This window comes from Pezoporus wallicus, unplaced genomic scaffold, assembly GCF_028554395.1.
Source record: "Pezoporus wallicus isolate ANWC-B61680 ecotype Strahan unplaced genomic scaffold, APGP_CSIRO_Pwel_v1 contig_787, whole genome shotgun sequence".
NCBI lineage: Eukaryota > Metazoa > Chordata > Aves > Psittaciformes > Psittacidae > Pezoporus > Pezoporus wallicus.
In genome coordinates, this window is record NW_026641881.1 from 320,001 (window position 1) to 341,621 (window position 21,621).

Consider the following 21,621-nt stretch of genomic DNA (forward strand, 5'->3'; position numbering starts at 1 on the left):
CAACGACACAAATTGCCTGTTATTAATCCTGATGCAGACTCGGGAAATATTAGAAGAAATGTATCAGCTTTACCTGTAATGCACTGAAACTGTCCATCTTCTCTTCTTATTGTAAATGCTTCCCCTGGATTAACTTGCACAAGAATAACCTTAAAAATAAAAGAGTGTTTACAACCATTACACAGGAACATAAAAGTCTGGTAAGGACAAAAAGAAAAAAAAATAAAAGTTTTACTGGGAAAGAAAAAAACTTTTTTTGTTTCCCCTGGTTAGTAAATACATTATTTTTCACTTCAAACAGCTTGCTGCCTTCATCCCACAGAGAAAAAGAGATAAGAGCAAGAACAAGCACAGATATTTTTAAACAAGCATTTTTCAAAGAACCAAGGAGAGAATAACAACCGAGTAAATCAGTACCTGTACAAATCTTATTTTGTCAACCGCTTAGTATAATTAAAAATCGATTTGTACAGCTTAAATTATCTGAACAAATTACATTAACTTTGACATTAATCAAACAATTACATGAAGTTTCCAAAGGAAGCCTAGAATTCCCAGTGATAGAATTTTCATCAGAAGCATTTGACAGTTTTCAACGTGAGGGAAATATTATGTCACTTCCTTATAGTTATGATCCAAGCATGTTTGTACATGCAAAGATAAAACATTATTTAAGTCATGACTAAGTAAGTGCACCAGATGCACAGCATGAAGCATATGTACAGTTTTATTTGTGGAAAGCTGTTTATCCTAATTCTGTAAACCCAAGCAATGCAAAATTGATAGCAAAGCGCACTTTACCAGCCAAAGTAAACAGCAGAAGTCTGACATGACCAAAGCAGAAGCCTGTTAACCATTTTTGCCTTCTGTATTCCCACTTGAAACCTCCCTTTCTCTGACAGAAAAGTTTGTAAACATAAAGAACCCAGCTAAAATGATGAACAAAGGGAAAAACAACAGAAGAGCAGGTGCATTTCACAATTTCCTTTCTGGACACCTTCTTCTTCACTCTTTCTTGCATGTGTCTAAATAGAGTGCATTTCTTCCTCCCAATGTGAATCAGAGACAAGACTTTATATACAGAACTCCTCAACATTATGGCCAAAAATTTACTCTGTTAAAAGAAAGTAAAATTGATCTTGTGTACAAAAAAAAAACCCAGGAAACTTGTTACTCATTTTAGGAACACCAGAGAGAAAGGAAAGGGTGAGGAAAAGGCAGAAATCATACGAATTCCTCCCACTCTGGTAGAGCAACTTTATAAAGTAATGAAAAGATGGCAAGTACTACCCTAAAATAGCTGCAGTGCCAATGGTATATGATGGATATTCACATTTCCTAACTTGGGCCATATGATTCAATACTGATTTAGCTCAGTTTTGAGCATGCACTTTAAAAATACTACTTTGTTTCATGTGGTACAGTGCTATTACAGGAGAAAGATGTCTCTGGAAGCTTTAGGCTCTTTGAGAAAAAAGAATTAACTATCACTATTTACATGGTAACAGATTTTTCAGATCTTCTAACTTGCATTTGAATTCAAAATTCAGTTAAGAGTGAGCATCCATATTATAATCTAAATGTAATAGGATTTTAGACATGAACTTTAAAAAAAACTTACAAATCTTCAGAAAACAGTGTATTGCCAGAGTTTATTGTGAAGTGTTGGAAGGCAGCAATGTAACAACTGGCTAGCAGCTTCAAAACATGATGAAGGAGAGAAATATGAGTGGGTAAATTCTTACAATTTCTTTTTCAGACTCCCCAGGCAGGCATAACTTTTTGAAGACATATCTCATTGATTTTCTTTCCCCTCTCTGCTACAATTGAAAGTTTTAGCTTGAAATTTAGACCGGAATAAAAGTATCTAAAAGCTTCACAGGAATACACAAGAACATCTTTCCATTTCTTATGTGTAGGTTGGAAAGCCACATTTACCCAAGTCTTTAGCATTTACCAAGCTGATTTACTATGCCCTAACTTCTAGCATGAACCATTCTGGCTGCAACTGACATGTCAATCTGTACAATTTTCAGTTCAATATTCTTGGTCTCTACCATATGAGCTATGAGAAACAGAAAAGCTGCAAACCCCTCAAGTTTTAGGGTAATGGCTGGTATAATTCCCTTTATTCCTTCTTCTAAAGTAACAGGGAATGGAAGATGACTGGTATTCCTGCATTGTTCCCATTTTTATCTCTCCAAGAGCCAGAGGTTGGTAACCTGAGTAATAATGTTGCCTTGACAACCTGCTGGTTTTCTTCCTCCAGACTTCTGCTGCAGGACAACCAAACTGGAGGCTCCAGCTAGCAGAGTGGATTTCAGCAAGGGAATACATGTACTAGCCCTACTGCAGCAAATGAGCTCTCTGCTTCCTGATTTTCTTTTATAGCAGTTTTTCCCACGTGAGAATCATAGAATGGTTTGGGTTGGAAGGGACCTTAAAGATCATCCAGTTCCAACCCCCCTGCCATGGGCAGGGACACCTTCCACTAGACCAGGCTGCACAAAGCTCCATCCAACCGGGCCTTGAACACTGCCAGGGATGGGGCAGCCACAGCTTCTCTGGGCAACCTGTGCTGGCACCTCACGAGCTGCACAGGGAAGAATTTTTTCCTAATATCCAATCTAAGTCTACCCTCTTTAAATTTAAAGCCATTCCCCCTGGTCAAAAGTTCCTCTACAGGTGTCTTGCAGGCCCCCTTTAGCCACTGGAAGCTGCCCTAAGGTCTCCCCAGAGCCTTCTCCAGACTGAACAAGCCCAGCTCTCAACCCATCTTCATATGGGAGATGCTCCAGCCCCCTGAGCATCTTCATGGCCCTCCTCTGGACATGCTCCAACAGGTCCACACACTCCTTATGCTGGGAGGCCCAGATCTTAACTCTGTTCTTCACAGCTAGTCTGAGAAAGTAAAGGCTCAGCATGCCAGCTATGAGGTAACACAGTGAAAGGGAACACTTCTCAGCAGTGACTGTGCACGAGACAACAGGTCTTCTGATGGAGCCCAGCACTGTTCTGAAATACTTCGGATGTCATCAGATTTTCACATCTCTGAGGACATTCAAATTCTGCTCAAAAGGGTGGGTGGAGATTTAATGCAGTTTAATTAGACACTCAGTTCCCAGGAGCAGGAAATAGAGCCTTTTTGTCAATGGACAATCAGTCTGCTTGATGTCTGACTCTTACTTCACCAGCTCCACTTTCAGCCTTGCTTTGACATTGTGCATTCCCATTTGTATTTTACAACTGCTCAAAGACAGGCTGTATTTGTTGCCATGTGTGCCAGAAGAGAGTCTGAATCAAGGGTCAGAAGTTTCAAGAACTGCTGTCTTCAAAAGTCTTTGTGTTGGGGTAATATGTGTCAATGCGACCAGCACTGTTGCTGGACCAGCCTTACCACTGCTGAACCCCATAGAGTAATCACTGATTTGAGGAGGACATTTCTGGGACTTACCACCTCAATAGATTCAATTTGAAATAAGAAAGGTAAAAAAAAAAAGGTAAAGCTGTGCACAGAGAGAGACTGATATCTTTCTGTTCAGAAGAGATGTTGCTAATCACCCACAGAGATTCCCTACTATCTAATAGAAGTCTGCTGCAAATAATCCAAGATGCAAGAAAATTTCTCTAAAGGGAAAGTTAACATGGATCTTTCACAGCATTATGTGTTAGGCAAATAAAATCTACAGATTGCTCAGTATTTATAGCTCCTTAATCTCACTGTGGGTGGATTGGTGCAGGCTTGCACATCTCATTGACCCACAAGCTCTTCATGAACCATGACATCAATACTTATGAAAACCAAGGCCCTTGTCTTTCACAGTGAATATTCTAGACCTTGACCTCCTTCCTCTTCTGGTCAAAACATTCACGTTGGCTCAAACTAAACAAAGAGTTTTGGAAAAATCTGATAGTTTGGCCTCTCTTCCCATGCTTCAATCTTTTGGTGACAAATCCTGTTGCTTTACTAAAGGCATCTAAAGCTCTGCTATCCAAATGCTAACACGCATTATTATATCCAGATTTCTGTTGCCTGCTCCTCTAAGATAACTATGATAATCTGAAAAAACCCTCATTTGTGATGTGTCAATCTCTGTGGGAGGCACCTTTAACACAGCCACTTTTCAAATGCCATTTCTCTTTCTAAATCTCTTTTCTGAATCAACTCTAATAAAGGACCTCACAGGCTTCACAAAAATAATGTGAACTTCAGATATTGAGGCCTTGATACAAGCTCTAGAATACCACAAGCACTTTTAAAGCATAACAAATTATAATAGAATCCAGTCATATTTAAAAATGTAATTTCTCAGTGCTAACACAACTCTGACTCAACATACTGCCTCAAGTTCAAAACATATTAAGGCATTGCTATTAAGAAATGGGAGTATTAGGTCAGCAACTAGTTTTGTGTCATTTCCACTGGGACTTTAAATAGTTTCCTTTAAACGGTTATTTAATGATGATGTACATGACCTCAATGTAGTTCCTGATGAAAAACAGTACAGAATCTCTTTCCAGAGATTAGCATACAAGCTGACAAGAGTGCAGCTACATACTTATGCTAAAAACAGTTCTTGCTTAAATAAAACAAAATTACCAGCCCAATGACTAAAGTTTGAAGTACCTGAAACATCAGTTGCCAAAGACTTGTCTGTTTTAACAGTGGAATGTCATGCTTTTCAATGGTACTTAATTTACTCTACAAAGGATATTTTGGAAGATAAATCCAGATCAAATGAAAAACTGCTAAGCTTTGTAGTAGTTTAATTAAATAGGTATGGATTTTAGAGGTTTCTTCTTTGCACAATACTGAAAGCAAAATCCACCCTAAAAACATAGAAAGGCTTTGCAAACAGGAACAGTGTTCATTAAATCCCCACCTTAGCATGGAATACTTGACTTTTTTCCTGATTTCAAAACATTTACTTTGCTGCCCATCAACTGTCAGTTCAAGATAACATAGCCCAGATTGGCAAAGACCAGCTTCCTAACAAAACTGAATCATACCATATGCTAGAAAGCTCAGTACGTTTTTTCTGAAATTGCTTTCTAAACTGCCAAATAAGAATACAAGAAATGTCCTCGTTGTCTGGATCAGCAGTCCATCTAGCCCAGTATTCTGTCTCTAACATATCAATTGAGATGCTATTTAAGGAGAGCAGGTGAGCCAGGCCACATCTTTAAGTCCATCTCTGTTACTGTCCCCGAGTTTACCTGTACTCTTTGAGTTCATTTATGCTTCGAATTGCCTGCAGCAGTAAGTCTAAAGTTCACTTCTCAGCCATTTTAAAACCATCTCCAATTAGTTAAATGTTCCTTAATTTCTGTGCTATAGGATTTGCTGAACAGTCCTGAGCAAATTTCACCCACCTCCTTCAATGTTTTCTTAAACTTTAGCAATTTCCCCTTCCTTGGCGTAGTGCCTGCAAACTGAGGGGTCCTAATGTTTCTAATCTCTCTGAGGATAACTGCTTCATCCCTTTGACCACATCAGTGGTACCTAAACCCACATCTGTATTAGCAAAGTAAGCAGTGCTGAGGAGCATTCCCAGGTGCTGGAACAGTCACCTGCAACGATGAACCATGTTACTGTAGTCCTGAGTACAACAACACTGTGAACTATTCCTGAAACCAGTCTTATCACGCAGTTTGCAAACACTCTATCTGGAAGAAAAGATAGTTTACTAGAACTGACTTGTTACATGACACTCAGCCTCAGTCTCCAGGAATATTCCTGAGCACCCTTAAATTACTAATACATACACAATTCCCAAGAGTTGGCTGAAGCAGCATTGCAACTTTTTGCCTTTTTGAAGGACTACTTAAGGTACCACCTCTTAATTAGCTTTGAAAATCTGTCCTTCACCTTAAATCACAATTTGAACTGGCCTTATATAATAAATACACTCTTAGAATACAACAATTCTATACAAAACTATTTTATAATATTTCACTCCCTGAAGAATTCCAAATTAAAATATCACTTTATTGTAGCTTAAATAGTATGATCACTCCTACAGAGACATGCAACATTGACTGGACATACAACTATCAACAGCTATAATGATAATTTAACAACAATTTCATCTGAAGATCTCATATATGATTTAGCTTTACTACTTCAGTGTGAGTAGGATGAGAAAGTATTCTCATTTTGCATTTAAAGAATCAAAGGCAGTACAAATATTCCAAGAGGTGAATGCTCAATGTTTTTTATTTTTATTAGTAAACTCTTCACTATCTGCAAGAGAAACTTTAGGATGTTTCTGCAGACTGAACCAGGAAAGGAGTTGAATGTTTCTTTTTTTCCACATTTTCAGCTTATTTCTAATACAAGAAATGAATTTCATAAAAATGGCTGCAGTCACAGAAAACCCTGTAAGGCTAATAATACAAGCAACAAAAGGTAGAAGGGAAATCTGTGCAAAGCAGAGCTGCAGCCACCTTGACTCAGAAGGCTGCTCCAAAAAACGGGAAAAAACTTAAGACCAAATGCTAACGCTTATCTCCAGGAAGGTCTAGAAGTAACTTATCAGCAAGAAGCAGAGGCTGCAGAAGCCAAAATAAGACTCTTAGAGGTATTTTGCTCTCACCAATATGGTCACAGCAATGTCTTTTAAAAGCAGAATGGCAATGATACAAAATGTAGCTGATATATATTTTACTAATCCTTGTCTTTATGGATACAGACTACTTCCACATAAGCAGCCTAACATTTTGCTTGCACCAGATGAATATGCAGGTTAAGGTATTTCTTCACTGGAACACAGCGAGGCACAGAATGAAATTTAAAACACAGAGCTACCTAATCTTGCTTTGCATATGTTTGCTTGCACACTGATTAAGGCCCCAAATCCCATTAAATTCACTGAAATAACAATTAAAACCAACTCTTCATTCTGTCACTAAGAGACACACTTCTACAATCATTTCTCTCTACTTGCACTTCCAACCGTAACTACTGGAAGTAGTGATATATTAGCAGATTGTTAGGTTTTAAAATAATTTCGGTCAGCTGAAAAGAAAGAAAGGCATCATCAGAAACACGTATTTACATTACAACAAGGAGGGAAATATTTTCCCAGTGCTCTCCGTCACAAAACAAGTGATAAACTATAAATAGGCTTGTACAATTGACTGTTCTCCATCAGGTGATTAGTAAGCAAGACCAAAATAAAACCTATGGATATTATCATGAAGTAACAACTGAAAAACTGGATTCATCCTGACAAGAGCCATAGGTGAGATGAAAGATTTACATGGCAGGAAAACAAAATAGCTTAGGACTAATCCACCAGCATGTTATTTCACTATTTTAAAGCAGTGCCTTTCCACAGCAGAAACTGTGAATACAATTGAAAGTCCAAAGTATTTTTGTCCTTATGGACAGAAGAAAAGCCAGTAAGCACAACCTGAAATAAGTCAACGAGCTCTAAAAACCTACTAAAAATATGTCACAGCAAGTTTGACATGTTTTTCTGCTTTTGCTCACTATTATACACCTGTCTGAATAAGGCTCCCTCCCCAAACACACATGCAGGCCCAATACAGCCAGCAAAAGAACAGCATCTCAAAAATATTTTGCCACTTCTATTCAGTACATATATGCAGCGGTTCTGTAAGGCAAAAGAGATTTTATTTGAAGAAAAAACTATATACACAAATTTTATTATTGCTAATATACAGAACAGATACTTTTAATTTATTTTTTAGGTTCTGTAAGTTTACATTTAGTCTGAATTTTAAAAAACCCAAAACCCTAAGCCACCCAGACCACAAATGATTGTGTCTAGAAGTACAATAGATGATTTTTCACACAGGCACAAAACAAAACAAATCCAGAATTAAGACAGTTACTAAACTTCTCCTCCATCCTGCTCCAAAAAATTATGGGGAAGTTTCTGAAAGACAGATTTGAGTAAGATTTGTGGAAGACAGCCTAGCTTATCCTTACCACATAAGGATGATTTTGAGTATTACACATTTTACAGCTGCTGGTCAAATAATACTCGTATTTCTAAAAGGATCAGACTGAAATAGTTTCTAACTCTTCTAAGCCCACACAAACATCAAGACATTCAATTCAGATACAGTAAAATTTTGTTTACAAGTTTGGTATTCACAGCCACATTTTCAATTCTTTTGTAGCAGGTAACAAATTGTGTTGCCCAAATAAATGCTTTCATACCCAAAAGCTTATCTGCCTGTAGAAGAAATTATTAGATACTGAATATACAACACAGTTTCAAAATACTTAGTTTTCCTAATACCTATGGCTTTATTTCCAATGAGCACAGTCTTAGCTGAAAGACTGAAACTACCATTTTAGAGTTACTGCAATATGACAGAAATATTTTTGCATTTGCATTAAAGTCTACAGACATTGAGCTTTCTTAACCCCCCCCCCCCCCCCAAAATCTTAGCTCTCACAGGCTTCAGTATCAAGGACTACCAGCCTGAAGGGGAAAAGAAAAAGGTTAATTTTTGTTAATCCTGGCTGAGGCTAAAGGAACAAAAATGCATTAAATACTTTGTGTTATGTGTGAAATTGTGGGATAAGCCTATATGAGAACTGGCACTCTGTTCTCTCCACAGGCTAGCACTGTCTACTGCCACAAAGGAAAGAAAACCAAAGAAGCGGATTGAATTTCAGTGTAAAGGGATATTTGGAATCCTTCCCTCTCCCTGGCCACCCCCCACTTCACATTTAAGGGCAGAGGAACTGAATGGGTTACTTGATATCTTCCTCTCAAAGAAGTTACACTTTGAACTTACATATTTTTCCAGAATGAGTGAAATCTCAGACAAATTTTCCAGCCAAGTTAAAAGCCTCTGAATACATGTAACAACAATGCTAATAGATCGACCACTAAATACAGCATAGCAAAAAATTGAAATTAAAAAGCAATCCTTTATTAGCAAAGTCAGTTCACAGTCTGGCATACATACTAAGATACTGAAAAATGGGGGGAAGTAAGAAGGCAATGAGAAAGTGGGGGAGAAAGCTACAATAAATTTTATCCATTGCTAAAATATTTTATGATATGAAGAAATTATGAGTATGAATATAAAGTATGAATATGAAGAAATTAGAGTATATGGTAACTGTGGTTAAAGCAGGTTTTTAAATGAAATAACATAGTAAAAGACTGTTCTATACTGGAGCAAAATAGTATGACTGAAAAGCAGAGTTCTGTTCTCTCATCCTGGAGTGGGTTGGGGTGGGGGGAAACGTGTGCTGTTTTGGGGGTTGTAAGGTATACTGTTTTTTCCCTCCAAACTAACTTCCTAGAAAACAAGAGAGTGAAGTGTTCCAAAACATTTCCCTAGACCTCTGAAACCATAATTTAAGGAGAACCAAATCACAATCCACTTCTGTGCCAGCAGAAACAATTATATTTTCTGCATTGTAGGAAAGAGACAAGAGGGGTTGTTTGTTTTTTTTTTCGGTTTTGTTTCCTATTAATCTGAAAATATATACATTTAGCATTATAAGGTCACAGGTACTGAGTCAGTAGCAAATGACTGTCAGCCAAAAAATCACAACTAATGGCAAGACTTTACCAAAATCATATTACTAAATGCATTATCAACATAAAAAAAAAAAAGACAGCAGTGGTTTGTCTAAAATTACTGCAACTCAAATTAGTTCAGCAGTACTGATGAGAAGATTTGTAGCTCAAAGGACAAAGATAAATTCATTTTTTGAACATTTCATGAATTTAAGGTAAGGCTGTATTTAATGCTCTTGGCCATTCTGACTCCAAACATTTTTAAAACACTTAATTAAACCTGTTAAGAGGGTGGTGGGTAGTACAGCCAAGCTCTTTGTACATCTTTAACAGTCTGTCAGCAACAAGATTAAAATAGGGTGTATTTCTGGAAAAGGGTGACTATAATATAATACAACTTCCAGGCAGAGTCACATTTATGCTCCGTCATTAGGGCAAATATTTAGAACAATTACATTTTTCTGCACTAATAGCTCCAATCAAGATGTTAATTAGTGACACAATTTATCTCCTAACCCATTTCAAAAGCCTTAGCACTTTGACTTACTGTTGCTCGCATCCTTTTATTTCTCTCATTCAACTGGTGCTACCACAGTGACAAAGGATGAAGGAAGATTCAACAGTCACCACCCCGGCTGCTCCAATCTTTTCCATTCATTCAATACTGAGGCAATCTTCGGTGATGTGATAAGCACTGCCTCCCCCCCTTCTTTTAACAGGGCATCTTAACCTAGAGCCACGCCAGAGTATCTCCCTTTGCCTTCCTCTGTAGCTGTGCATCCACAAAGTGTGTGGAGGCAGGATGTGAAAGGTAGGATCAATTAACAATATAGTCAGCAATACCTACCTCAAGCCTTCCTTCCTATCAAATTAGCCAACGTACAGTGAGCTTCCTGCTGTACACGAATGTATCATGTCACCATAGCAACTAAATCAACAAATAGCTGCTGCAGCATCTGCTTCTGGATCATCTAACGTCAGTCAACAGACGGTTCGGGTTTAAGAGAACAAAGCTTCCAAATATATGCTATTTTATAACGCATTTTAATTTAGCCTCCTGATTGCCAGATAGGATACACTAGCTTGGAATTAACCAGCTCCTGACTTTATACTTGAATCTATGATGCAGCTCATGACTTCAGCTTGCAAATCACGCAGAAAGGAGGAGGAAGGGAGGGTGGCACTTTGTAAGACACATCAAAAAAAAAAAAAAAAAAAAGACGGAATATACCAAAGAAATAATCAATTGGATTCTATTGGGCTCACTTAAATACTGTGTTACTCTATACTGTGAGTTTATTAAAAGGCATGAAAGAAGCATGCTACCCACTTTTGCTGTATAATTAATATGTCTGCCCTAAATAACACTGTAACACTATATCCTATTAATATCTAATAAAAGGTAAGACATTTCAGATGGCTGATAGAGTTAGTTTTCCTCCAATATTCTCCATTTGAGACCTGAACTGAAAACCTCCAGTACTAATTTCTGGCAATCTCACATCTGCAATCTTTAATCCCAATGACAGCAGGGCCCACTGGCATACCCTCATTGATGGAAAGACAGCTATGCAGGGCAAAACACACAGCCCTCCCTCCTTGTGGAAAACTACTTCAAATACCACATATGCGTCACTCTGGTTTAAGTCCTAACCCACAGGTGGGCAAGGTACATGAAACTCCTTCGTAACCAGTTGGTATCTGGAACGTGACAACATGAGATTACGATGAAATGTTGCCTGAGGAATAAAAAAAAAAACCTAAAACTTTACTTGGACAGTAATGTCTTAAAAAATAATAAGCAAGTGTACATACACATACACTTTTATGTAAAAGGACTCAAACCTACAGCCTACCTACAATAAAAAAGTAATTTCTTTCACTTCAAGTCACATTCCTACTCTTTGATCAGCATGAAATTTTTCATCAACTAAAAGCTTTCTAGGCTCAAAGTTTCAGTTATTCATATCAAACATTATTTTATTATTGAAAACATTTGCTTTTCAAAACAGATTTTTTTTTTACCTACATACAGTTTCTTGTTGCAAGGAAAATCTTTATATCTAGGTTGGCTCCACAGAGTGTGGTCCAGAGAACACGGAAAATTGGACACAGTCTCAAAATGCTAACTCCTCTGTGGCTCTGACATGGACTTACTGAGATCTGGGTTTGTCATCTCACCTACGCCAGACTTTCCCAGTTATTAAGACTAGTATTTGTATGTCCCTATATGCTACTGATCAAGTATACTGAAAGACTTGAGTGTTGTTATTCATTAGCAGCACATGAATTGCCAGATGGAATCACATCTGTGGTCCAGCAAAGGTGATGTCAGTTACAATGCAGCACAAGTCATTTTTCCACTGATTGTGTATTCAAGATCTGCTGTTCATATAACGATGCTAATGAGGCTATAAACTCTTTTCCACAATCAAACTCACCAACACTTAGAAAACAGATTAAATAGAAAAATGCAAAAGATCTATGTAACAGGTTTTGTAGACAGCATAAGATTATTACATCAGAACAGCTGAAACATCAGTAATAAATGCTAAATTAAAAGTGTCTTAAGCCTTTGGCAATTTAAACAATTTAAGAATTTCATGGTTGGGAAGAGTGTTACTTCCAACTAATTCTTACTTAGTCACCTTTCATAAGATTCTTCTACCTCCATCTTCTTTTAGACTTCCTAAAGATTTCTTCCCCTCTCATTTACGTTGGTTAGTAGCCAATAGAGATTTCTGAAAACTTTAGGTTGAGCTCTGTACTGTACCATGCTAATTCAAAGCAGATTAAGCACACAACATTTCTTGGTATTTATAAGAAAAAGTAATCAGATTTTTTTTTTTTTCTCCTTAAATAGCTTCTGGGTTTAGTATGAATGACAGAAGAAAACGGGATTCTTGTTATTTATATGTGTCCTACAGACATTGATCTTTGTCCAAGTAACATGATATATAATGTTGTTAACACTGAAGTTCTAAAATCTTCAGGTTTTCACCAAATTTATTTGAGCAAATTCCAATTTACAGGTTTCCCACAACTACACAACTCTCTACCCCAGCATCTGCCAATATTGACTGATAATTTAGAGGGATCTAACTGCCCCATATAAGCTGGTTCCTAAGTTGGTTCATAAGTTGGTTTCCATATGCAAAAAAAAAAGAACAGAAAAGATACAGGTAACAAAGGCCATTAACAAATCTTGCTTTTCAGGACTAGGGAGGAAATCCATACAGAATTAATTATTACATAATATATTGCAGTAACAATTTACATGTTTGGGATTTTGAGGAAAAAAAATCCCAACCAAACCCAATACAATGCAAATTATTTCAGTTTACAAATGTAGCAGCAGCATGTCCTGAAGAAAGCAAGAGAAAGAAGCCTTATTTTCAGTGACATGCTCCTAAGGCCTATGTGTATTTTCAGAGAACAGGAGACTGCATCCTTTTTCTAAAAGGCAGCTGACAGATAATAAAATCAGTAAACGTTTCATCTTTAACCACTGCTACAAGATAGTGTCAGCACCACCGAAAGCACCAAGACAACAGAATATCCCTAGAAGCAACTGGAAACAGAGAGGTTGGAAAGATGACTAGACTGTTCAGTGGCACCGATATTCAAGACCTACAGATTTCAATAAGCTTTCACTTTTTTTTTTTCCGAAAGGCAGGTTAGAAATATCCGAGAAGTGGTGATTTTTATTTTTTTTTTTTTTATTCTAGCAAATAATTTTATTTATGAACAGGTTATTTCTAATTCTTACTGTATTCACGTTTCTCCCCCTTCTCTTCATATGAAAGATGATCAGCAGAAAGCTGATCACTGAGGAGGGAAGATGGTTTGGAGTCCTGCTTTGTAAAAACAGTTTTCTGAGAAGAACCAGTAAAAGATATACTTTGAAATCTGCATCTAAGGTCACTGTGAATGTTCAAGACTTGTTAGTGTCCACATACAACAGTGGGAGTCAGTGCATGTTCTGTAAGCGTGTATCTCATTCTTCATTACGGAGAAATACTTACAATTTTGATTTACTTGTTTCTGCTTTGTCTTCTCTTTTGCATTCTCAGATCTCACAGCTTGGCTAAGCAAGGTTTTATGTGACTCATTCACAGCAAACCCAATCTGTTTTATTAGCATTGACACAGTCTGTGGTTAGCAGATAGCACAGAAAATTCACTACTTAAAATAATCCCACTGTATCTTTAAATCAGTCAAAGCATAAACATTAGGGTAACAGAAGTGTTTCAAAGAATCTGGATAATGCAACAGACAAACATTTGTGCTTCAATGTTTTAAACCAATCCTTGTTTACAGGGTATTAGAAGGAAGCAGTATTAGGGGCAGTCATTGAACTCTGGAGCCTTCTGAGGCATCTGGTCCTGGCCAATGTTTAGACACATCAGCCTCTAGAAATAAAAACTGGAAGACTTCAATCAGATTATTCTCATTTCACAATGATTTGTTGTCTGAAATACACAGGACTTCAGCTTTACAATGTTAAGCAAACCTGAGCTTGTACAACACAGCAAAGTGGTAGCAAGAGTTAAGCTCTCAGGTAATACTGTGCTGGGGCTGCTCCCTTTAGCTGGCACTTTTCCTAATCAATCTGCATATTTGCAACAGTCCAAAACAGAATCAGGGAGTAACTTACATTTAATTTGTACCGAGAAACTTTGAAGACTGCTGAATTAATTTTGGAAAACCAAGTAATTTAACAAAGACTGTCTGAATTGAAAGTTAAAATTAAAAAAAAAAAAAAAAAAAAAAAATAGCCAATCCTACAACCCCCAGTTGCTTAAGATGTTCAGAGAATCAAAACCTTAATTTCTAAAAAAAAAAAAGCAGTTAAAAATTAAAAATCTAAACATCTAAAGCAGTACATGTGACATTGCTCCACATGCCAGGCACTTGGAAGATTTTATCTGATTTGCAACAGGTTTTTAGATATTGTATTTTAAAATAAATAAAATAATCTTATCTTCCTGTAATAATGCTGACTTCTTCACACAACCTGTGGAATCAAAACACCCTTGCAGTTATTTCAATTAAGCATCAAAACTGAAACACTTCTCAGCTGCACTTCATCTTTGACTGCAGGCTGTACCAGCAGTTGCCACAAAGTACTCTTATGTCAAACAGGCATTATTTGGTGTTTCCATATGCAAAAACCAGAAAAAACTACTTCTGAAGACTGCTCGCTTCCATGTTCTCTATTGTGAAGACCTTAATGCTGAGAAGAGGGGAAGAATTAGTTTGCCGGTTAGCTCACATTTGAAACAAGCTGAACAGTTGTGCCATTGTGGAGAACTTTTTTTTTCATAGAACACCTAGTAATGAACAACAAAAAAAAAATCTTACAAACATTATGAAAGTTGGCCAAGATGAACAAAACAAGGTGGGCAGTTAACAGATTTGCTAATGATGATGCAAGTTAATGGTAGTTTACTTAAAAGAATTTCTTTGTTAGTAATATCTGGACATGTCTGTTAAGTGTGTGCAACCAGTTATGCATTCACCAAGAAACAATATCCAACATTATAAAGCAGTCATGATCAACCTTTGGCCTAAAGCTGAATACATTATTCCAGAAAGGTTACAAAGCCACAGTTGATTCCCCTTCTGTAGGCTGAGAGAGAGCCCCTTGAGCCCTTGTCCTGACTTCCTTTCTCCTTCTGAAGTACAAAAAGGGGACCCAGGAAGCAGAAGAGACACTTTGTTTCTCTCCTCTACAACCAGCAAGTACCAGCAGGTTACTCCTGGAGATCTTTGCCAGACAAGTAGTAGCTGAGCTCACTCCGGCAGTGCAGTATTCTCTAATTTATATAGTTGTTTCAAGGGCTGAAGTGATAGGTGGGAGAAAAAGGTACATTTTCCTTTTTGAAAGAACCCGAGTAAACAACAACTCTCATCAAAATTTGTAATAAATATCCTTTAAAAACTACCCCCTTTTCTGCAATGCACTTGTAACAATTAAGAAAAAAATACAAATAAGCAAGCTGAAACTGAATTTGGACATTCAGTTCCTGAAGAGCTTAGAAGATTTAAGGAACATATAAGCCATTGGTTTAGAAAGCATATGGACTATAAGAGAACTTGGTATTTCCCAACATTGCTTCTTACAGCTCAGATTCCCATTTGGGTGATACGCAAGTTAGAAGCCCATAATATTTAAGACTGATGGATGTGTCTTTAACATTTCTACCTTAAATGGAGCACGAAAGGGAGTGCCAACGGAAGAACTTATTCTGTAGTTACTCAAAATGGCATTTAATTAAAAAAATAAAAATAGAATGGCAGGAGTTTACTTCTAAAGTAGCCTTTCATTCCAAGATTTGCGCAAATCTGGGTATCACTGTATATCAAAACACTGTGACAACAGGAACCTGAGCTGGAAGTGAAATTAAAGGCTGCACCCTCAATTTGACCATGTTGAGAAACCTTAGTCAGGGCTTGGTGAGAGAAATCTCTACAACCCCAATCTCTTCCCATATATTTTTTCCTCCACTTCAAAAAGAAAAGGTAAAAAAAAAAGGGGAGTCCAGGGCCATTTTTGCTATGGTGTGTAAACCCGAGTCTCTCTCTTCCTGGAGAATGTCATTCTGGCTGCCCTGTAAAGCGTTAATTCTGTAATATGCAGAGGGTTAGATGTACTTTGCCCAGTTATATATAGAGAAAACTCTCAGTCACCAGGGAATGGAACTGACTATTTCAGTTGGAAGGAACCTACAGGGATTATCTAGTTCAACTGCCTGACCAGTTGACAGCTGACCAAGTTAAAGCATGTTATTAAGGATACTGTCCAAATGTGTTTTAAATACTGACAGGCTTGGGGCATCAACCACTTCTCCAGGAAGCCTGTTCCACTGTGTGGCCACCCTCTAGGTGGAGAAATGCTTCCTAGGGAAAAAAACACAGCTAGCAGTGGCTGTGCTCCAGGTTACTTGTTTGCAAAGTGTGTAATTCTCATATATTTTACAAGTGGAGTTTCTGTAGTTAAGAATATGACTTTGCAAAACAGTTAAATTTTTATCACCACTTACAGAGAGAATAAAACAGCTGGCTTCTGAGGAAATGTATGTAAGCAATAAGGGTGACTGTAGGTCTTGGATTTTGGCATTCAGGTCTTGGCTTATTCAGCATCGAGTGTCCAATAGCAGAGAGAAGGAGAGAGAAGGGGACCAAGGAACATGCCTGGTGCCAGGACACTGCTTATCCTTCCAAACCTAACTGACAGAGAAGCACACAGGTTTGGGGACTGGGCCCATTTGCAACAGACTGCAGAGAGGAACTGGACTACCTCAATGCTTACAGCTCCAGGCAACTTGCCCCTTCTCACCTAAAAACACTCACAAAAAAAAAAAAAATCCAAACAACCCCCAAAACCAAAACTCCCCAAAAGTACAGATCTTCCAGACATTCTTATTTCACCCCATTGACAACAATATTAACAACAGACTTTAAATCAGATTTCAGATGTTATCCAATTCTCCCAAATGGCCATTTCTGAAGAAATTCATTCAATGGGGAACTCTTTCCTCAAGTATCTTGGGAGGAATCTACTGTATCAGAGACTAAAATTAATCTAGGATTCATATCATACAAATAAAAATGACATTTTAGGGAGAAAGGAGGATTACTCAGTGAAGTTTTATGAGTATATTTCATTCCATGAATTTTCATAGTGAATACAAGTACGAAAGGCTATGAACTACACAGCCTTCACTCTTGTTTCTACATTTATTTTCAGGCAGCAAATACTAAAATAAATATATCTGGATTTATAAATTCTACTAACCAAAAGCAGCACAGTATTCATAGCAGCATTCCAGTACCTGAAGGGGGCCTATAGGGATGTTGGAGAGGAACTATAGGGACTATAGTGATAAGACAATAGGCAATGGGTTTAAACTTAAACAGGGGAAGTTGAGGTTAGATATAACTTTACTGTGAGGGTGGTGAGGCACTGGAACAGGTTGGCCAAAGAAGTGGTAAATGCTCCATCCTTGGCGGTGTTCACGGTCAGGTTGGGCAGAGCCTTGGGCAACATGGTATAGTGTGAAGTGTCCCTGCCCATGGCAGGGAGGTTGGAACTTGATGATCTTAAGGTCCTTTCCAACCCAAAGCATTCTATGATTCTATAACTATATACCAAAGAATTTTGAATTCACTCTTTTTGCTGAGAATGATGACTTCTAGGTAATTTAAAGCAAGTTTTCAATGCATCTGGAATCAAGGATAAAGACACAAGAGAAAATTCTGATCTCTAAGGCAAAAATAATAAATTACACTTAACTAAGACAAAACTTTACCAAAACCTATGATTAACTTAGATACAGAAGGATCCAATAACCTTGAGGCATCAAACTCACATCCTTGTAAACTTTTTTTCTTTTTTGTGCTGCTCTTTATAGAACATCATAGCCAACCACTAGTTGAAAAACTTCTTTGGAAGAGATTTTTTTTGTATATAAAATGTTCCACATGACCTTGATTATGCATTTTCCAGTGATGGTTGCTATACAGAAGTAAGCCTTGAAAAAATACAGCTTGATAACCAGCTTCCATAAGCTGGCACTGCAGCATTACGAGCACAAGACTTTCAATGGGTCCAGTGAATATGGTTCTGGTGTACTTCAATGCTATGAAGTCACTGAAGGACAGAAGAATAACTGCCAGCAAAAGCACACTTTAATGAATCTCCAAAAATTTAGACTTATCTGCTAATTCAACAGAGTCAAAAGGGAAGTATGAACCGCACCCCACCCCCCCCAAAAAAAAAAGCAGCCATGCACACACTCAGTACTCTATGAAATCAAATCACAGATAAAAGGGAAAAAGCACAATATGGAAAGCAGTGAGAACAGCTATAACAGTGTATGTTGTTAAACAACTTATAACACGCTTTTTTTTTCCCTGTATAGGAAAAGATCATGAAACATATGCAGTTCTAGGCTTCATTTTCAGCAGGAAGGCAAAAACAAAGCAAGCTGGAACTTTATAACGTACCATATGCTTTTCAGAAACAGTAGCATCAGAACCAAAGCTGAGGAAAGTCATTTAGTAATCTAGATTACATCTTCACCACTATATTTTTGCTGTGACTCCATGTACAAAAACAATCTGAAAGCCAAAAGGCGATTCTCAGAATTATTTGTATTTATAGCCATCTATTACTCTGCTGATTGAAGACATCCTCCTATGATAAGGGGTTAATAATACCTTTCAGATCAGAGGTTTAAATTTTTAAAGGAGAAACTTTTTTTAGAAATACTTACTTGGAGATTCGAAGCTAAATATCTCAGTTCAAAGAATTTGCACTTAAACTCACACACAGTGTACACATTTAGAATCACAGAATCATAGAATATTTAGAGTTGGAAAGGACCTTAAGATCATCTAGTTCCAAACCCCCTGCCATGGGCAGGGACACCTCACACTAAACCATATCACCCAAGGCCTCATCCAGCCTGGTCTTGAGCACTGCCAGGGATGGAGCATTCACAACCTCCCTGGGCAACCCATTCCAGTGCCTCACCACCCTAACAGGAAAGAATTTCTTCCTTATATCCAATCTAAACTTCCCCTAAGTTTTAACCCGTTACCCCTTGTTCTATCACTACAGTCCCTAATGTAGAGTCCCTCCCCAGCATCCCTACAGGCCCCCTTCAGATACTGGAAGGCTGCTATGAGGTCTCCACGCAGTCTTCTCTTCTCCAGGCTGAACAGCCCCAACTTTCTCAGCCTATCTTCATACAGGAGGTGCTCCAGTCCCCTGATCATCCTTGTGGCCCTTCTCTGGACCTGTTCCAACAGTTCCATGTCTTTTTTATGTTGAGGACACCAGAACTGCACACAATACTCCAGGTGAGGTCTCACGTGAGCAGAGTAGAGGGGCAGGATCACCTCCTTTGACCTGCTGGTCATGCTCCTCTGGATGCAGCCCAGGATACAATTGGCTTTCTGGGCTGCAAGCGCACACTGCAGCCAGCTCATGTTCATTTTCTCATCAACCAACACCCTCAAGTCCTTCTCTGCAGGGCTGCTCTGAATCTCTTCTTTGCCCGACCTGTAGCTGTGCCTGGGATTGCTCCGACCCAGGTGTAGGACCTTGCACTTGGCATGGTTAAACTTCATGAGGTTGGCATCAGCCCACCTCACAAGCATGTCAAGGTCCCCCTGGATGGCATTCCTTCCCTCCAGCGTATCAACCGAACCACACAGCTTGGTGTCATCAGTAAACATGCTGAGGGCGCACACAATCCCACTGTCCATGTCACCAACAAAGATGTTAAACAAGACTGGTCCCAACACCAATCCCTGAGGAACACCACTCGTTACTGGTCTCCAGCTGGACATTGAGCCATTGACCACAACTCTTTGTTTGCAGCCATCCAGCCAGTTCTTATCCAATGAGTGGTCCATCCATCAAATTGATGTCTCTCCAATTTAGAGACAAGGATGTCATGTGGGAGAGCGTCGAACGTTTTATACAAGTCCAGGTCGATGACATCAACTGCTCTACCCCTGTCCATCAGTTCCGTAGCCCCATCATAGAAGGCCACCACATTGGTCAGGCAGGATTTCCCCTTAGTGAAGCCATGCTGGCTGTCACCAAGCACCTTGTTGTTTTTCATATGCCTTAGCATGCCTTCCAGGAGAATCTGCTCCAAGATTTGGCCAGACACAGAGGTGAGACTGACTGGTCTGTAATTCCCTGGGTCATCCATTTTCCCCTTCTTGAAAATGGGGGTTATATTTCCCTTTTTCCAGTCGTCGGGAACTTCACCTGACTGCCATGATTTTTCAAATATGATGGACAGCGGCTTCGCAAGTTCATTCACCAGCTCCTTCAGGACCCACGGATGGATCTCATCAGGACCCATGGACTTGTGCATGTTCAGATTTTTAAGATGGTCTCGAACCAGATCCTTTCCTACAGTGGGCCCAAGGTCTTCATTCTCACAGTCCCTGCGTCTGCCTTCCAAGACTTGGGTGGTGTGGTCAGAGCCTTTGCCAGTAAAGACCGAGGCAAAGAAGTCATTCAGAACCTCAGCCTTCTCCAAATCCTGTGTAGCCAGTTCTCCTGAGAGCTTTCTGAGAGGGCCTACATTCTCCCTAGTTTGTTTTTTATTTGCTATGTACTTGTAGAATCCCTTCCTGTTATCTTTAATACCTCTAGCTAAGTTTAATTTTAACTGGGCCTTAGCTTTCCTAACCTGGTCCCTAGCTTCTTGGACAACATCCCTGTACTCTTCCCAGGCCACCTTGCTTCCACTTTTTATAAGCCTCTTTTTTCCTTTGAATTTTCCTCAGCAGCTCCTTATCTATCCAAGGAGGTCTCCTGGCCCTCCTGCTGCACTTCCTTCTAGTTGGGATGCAACACTCCTGAGCTTTTAGCAGGTGATCCTTGAATATCAACCAGGAGTCTTGGGCCCCACTGCCCTCTAGGGCTGTATCCCATGGAACCTTCCTAAGCAGGTTCCTGAAGAGGCCAAAGTCTGCTCTCTCTGAAGTCCAGGGCAGTGAGCTTGCTGCACACCCTTCTCACTGTCCTGAGGATCTCAAATTCGACCATCTCATGATCGCTGCATCCAAGGCTGCCCTGGAGAGTCACATTTCCAATGAGCCCTTCCCTGTTGGTGAGCACAAGGTCAAGCATGACACTTCTCCTTGCTGGCTCCTCTATTACTTGCAGAAGGAAGTTGTCTTCTACACAATCGAGGAACCTCCTGGATTGCTTGTGCCGGGCCATACCGTCCTTCCAACAGATGTCAGGGTGGTTACACACACAGAGATCTATACTACATATATACACACACATAATGGGATTTTTGGAAAACCCACTAAGCATCTAAACTTCTGAATAAAGTTTGGAAGATAAGCAACCAGCTTCCCAAACTAGAAGTATTACTTCCTCGCTATACCTTGCTGAGAAATAAAGGTGACTGAAAATCACACACTATGTATTCCATTCTCCAAAGAAATGGAAATGATTAACAGGTCTTGGGCTACTTTGAGGGTGCCATCTACCCTTTTGGTTACAAAGGATACCAAGACTATACAGGGATGTCCCACTTTGCAACTGTTAGCTACAGTGGGA

The 21,621-nt window shown here is 38.8% G+C and overlaps 1 protein-coding gene across 6 annotated transcripts in view; it reads right to left on the minus strand.

Annotated features, from left to right (window-relative positions):
* The window catches only part of FNDC3A (fibronectin type III domain containing 3A), a 123,328-nt gene that overhangs the window by 76,914 nt on the left and 24,793 nt on the right, over positions 1-21,621 (minus strand). For 4 of the 6 annotated variants that reach the window (XM_057425641.1, XM_057425638.1, XM_057425639.1 and 1 more), the window contains one exon: positions 74-149. The exons of 1 other annotated variant lie outside the window; for it this stretch is intronic. In XM_057425641.1, coding sequence (XP_057281624.1) covers positions 74-149 — 76 coding nt within the window. Of the gene's footprint in view, positions 1-73; positions 150-10,062; positions 10,346-21,621 lie in introns of those variants that run through there. One more of the 6 variants, XM_057425642.1, reaches the window with a different exon arrangement.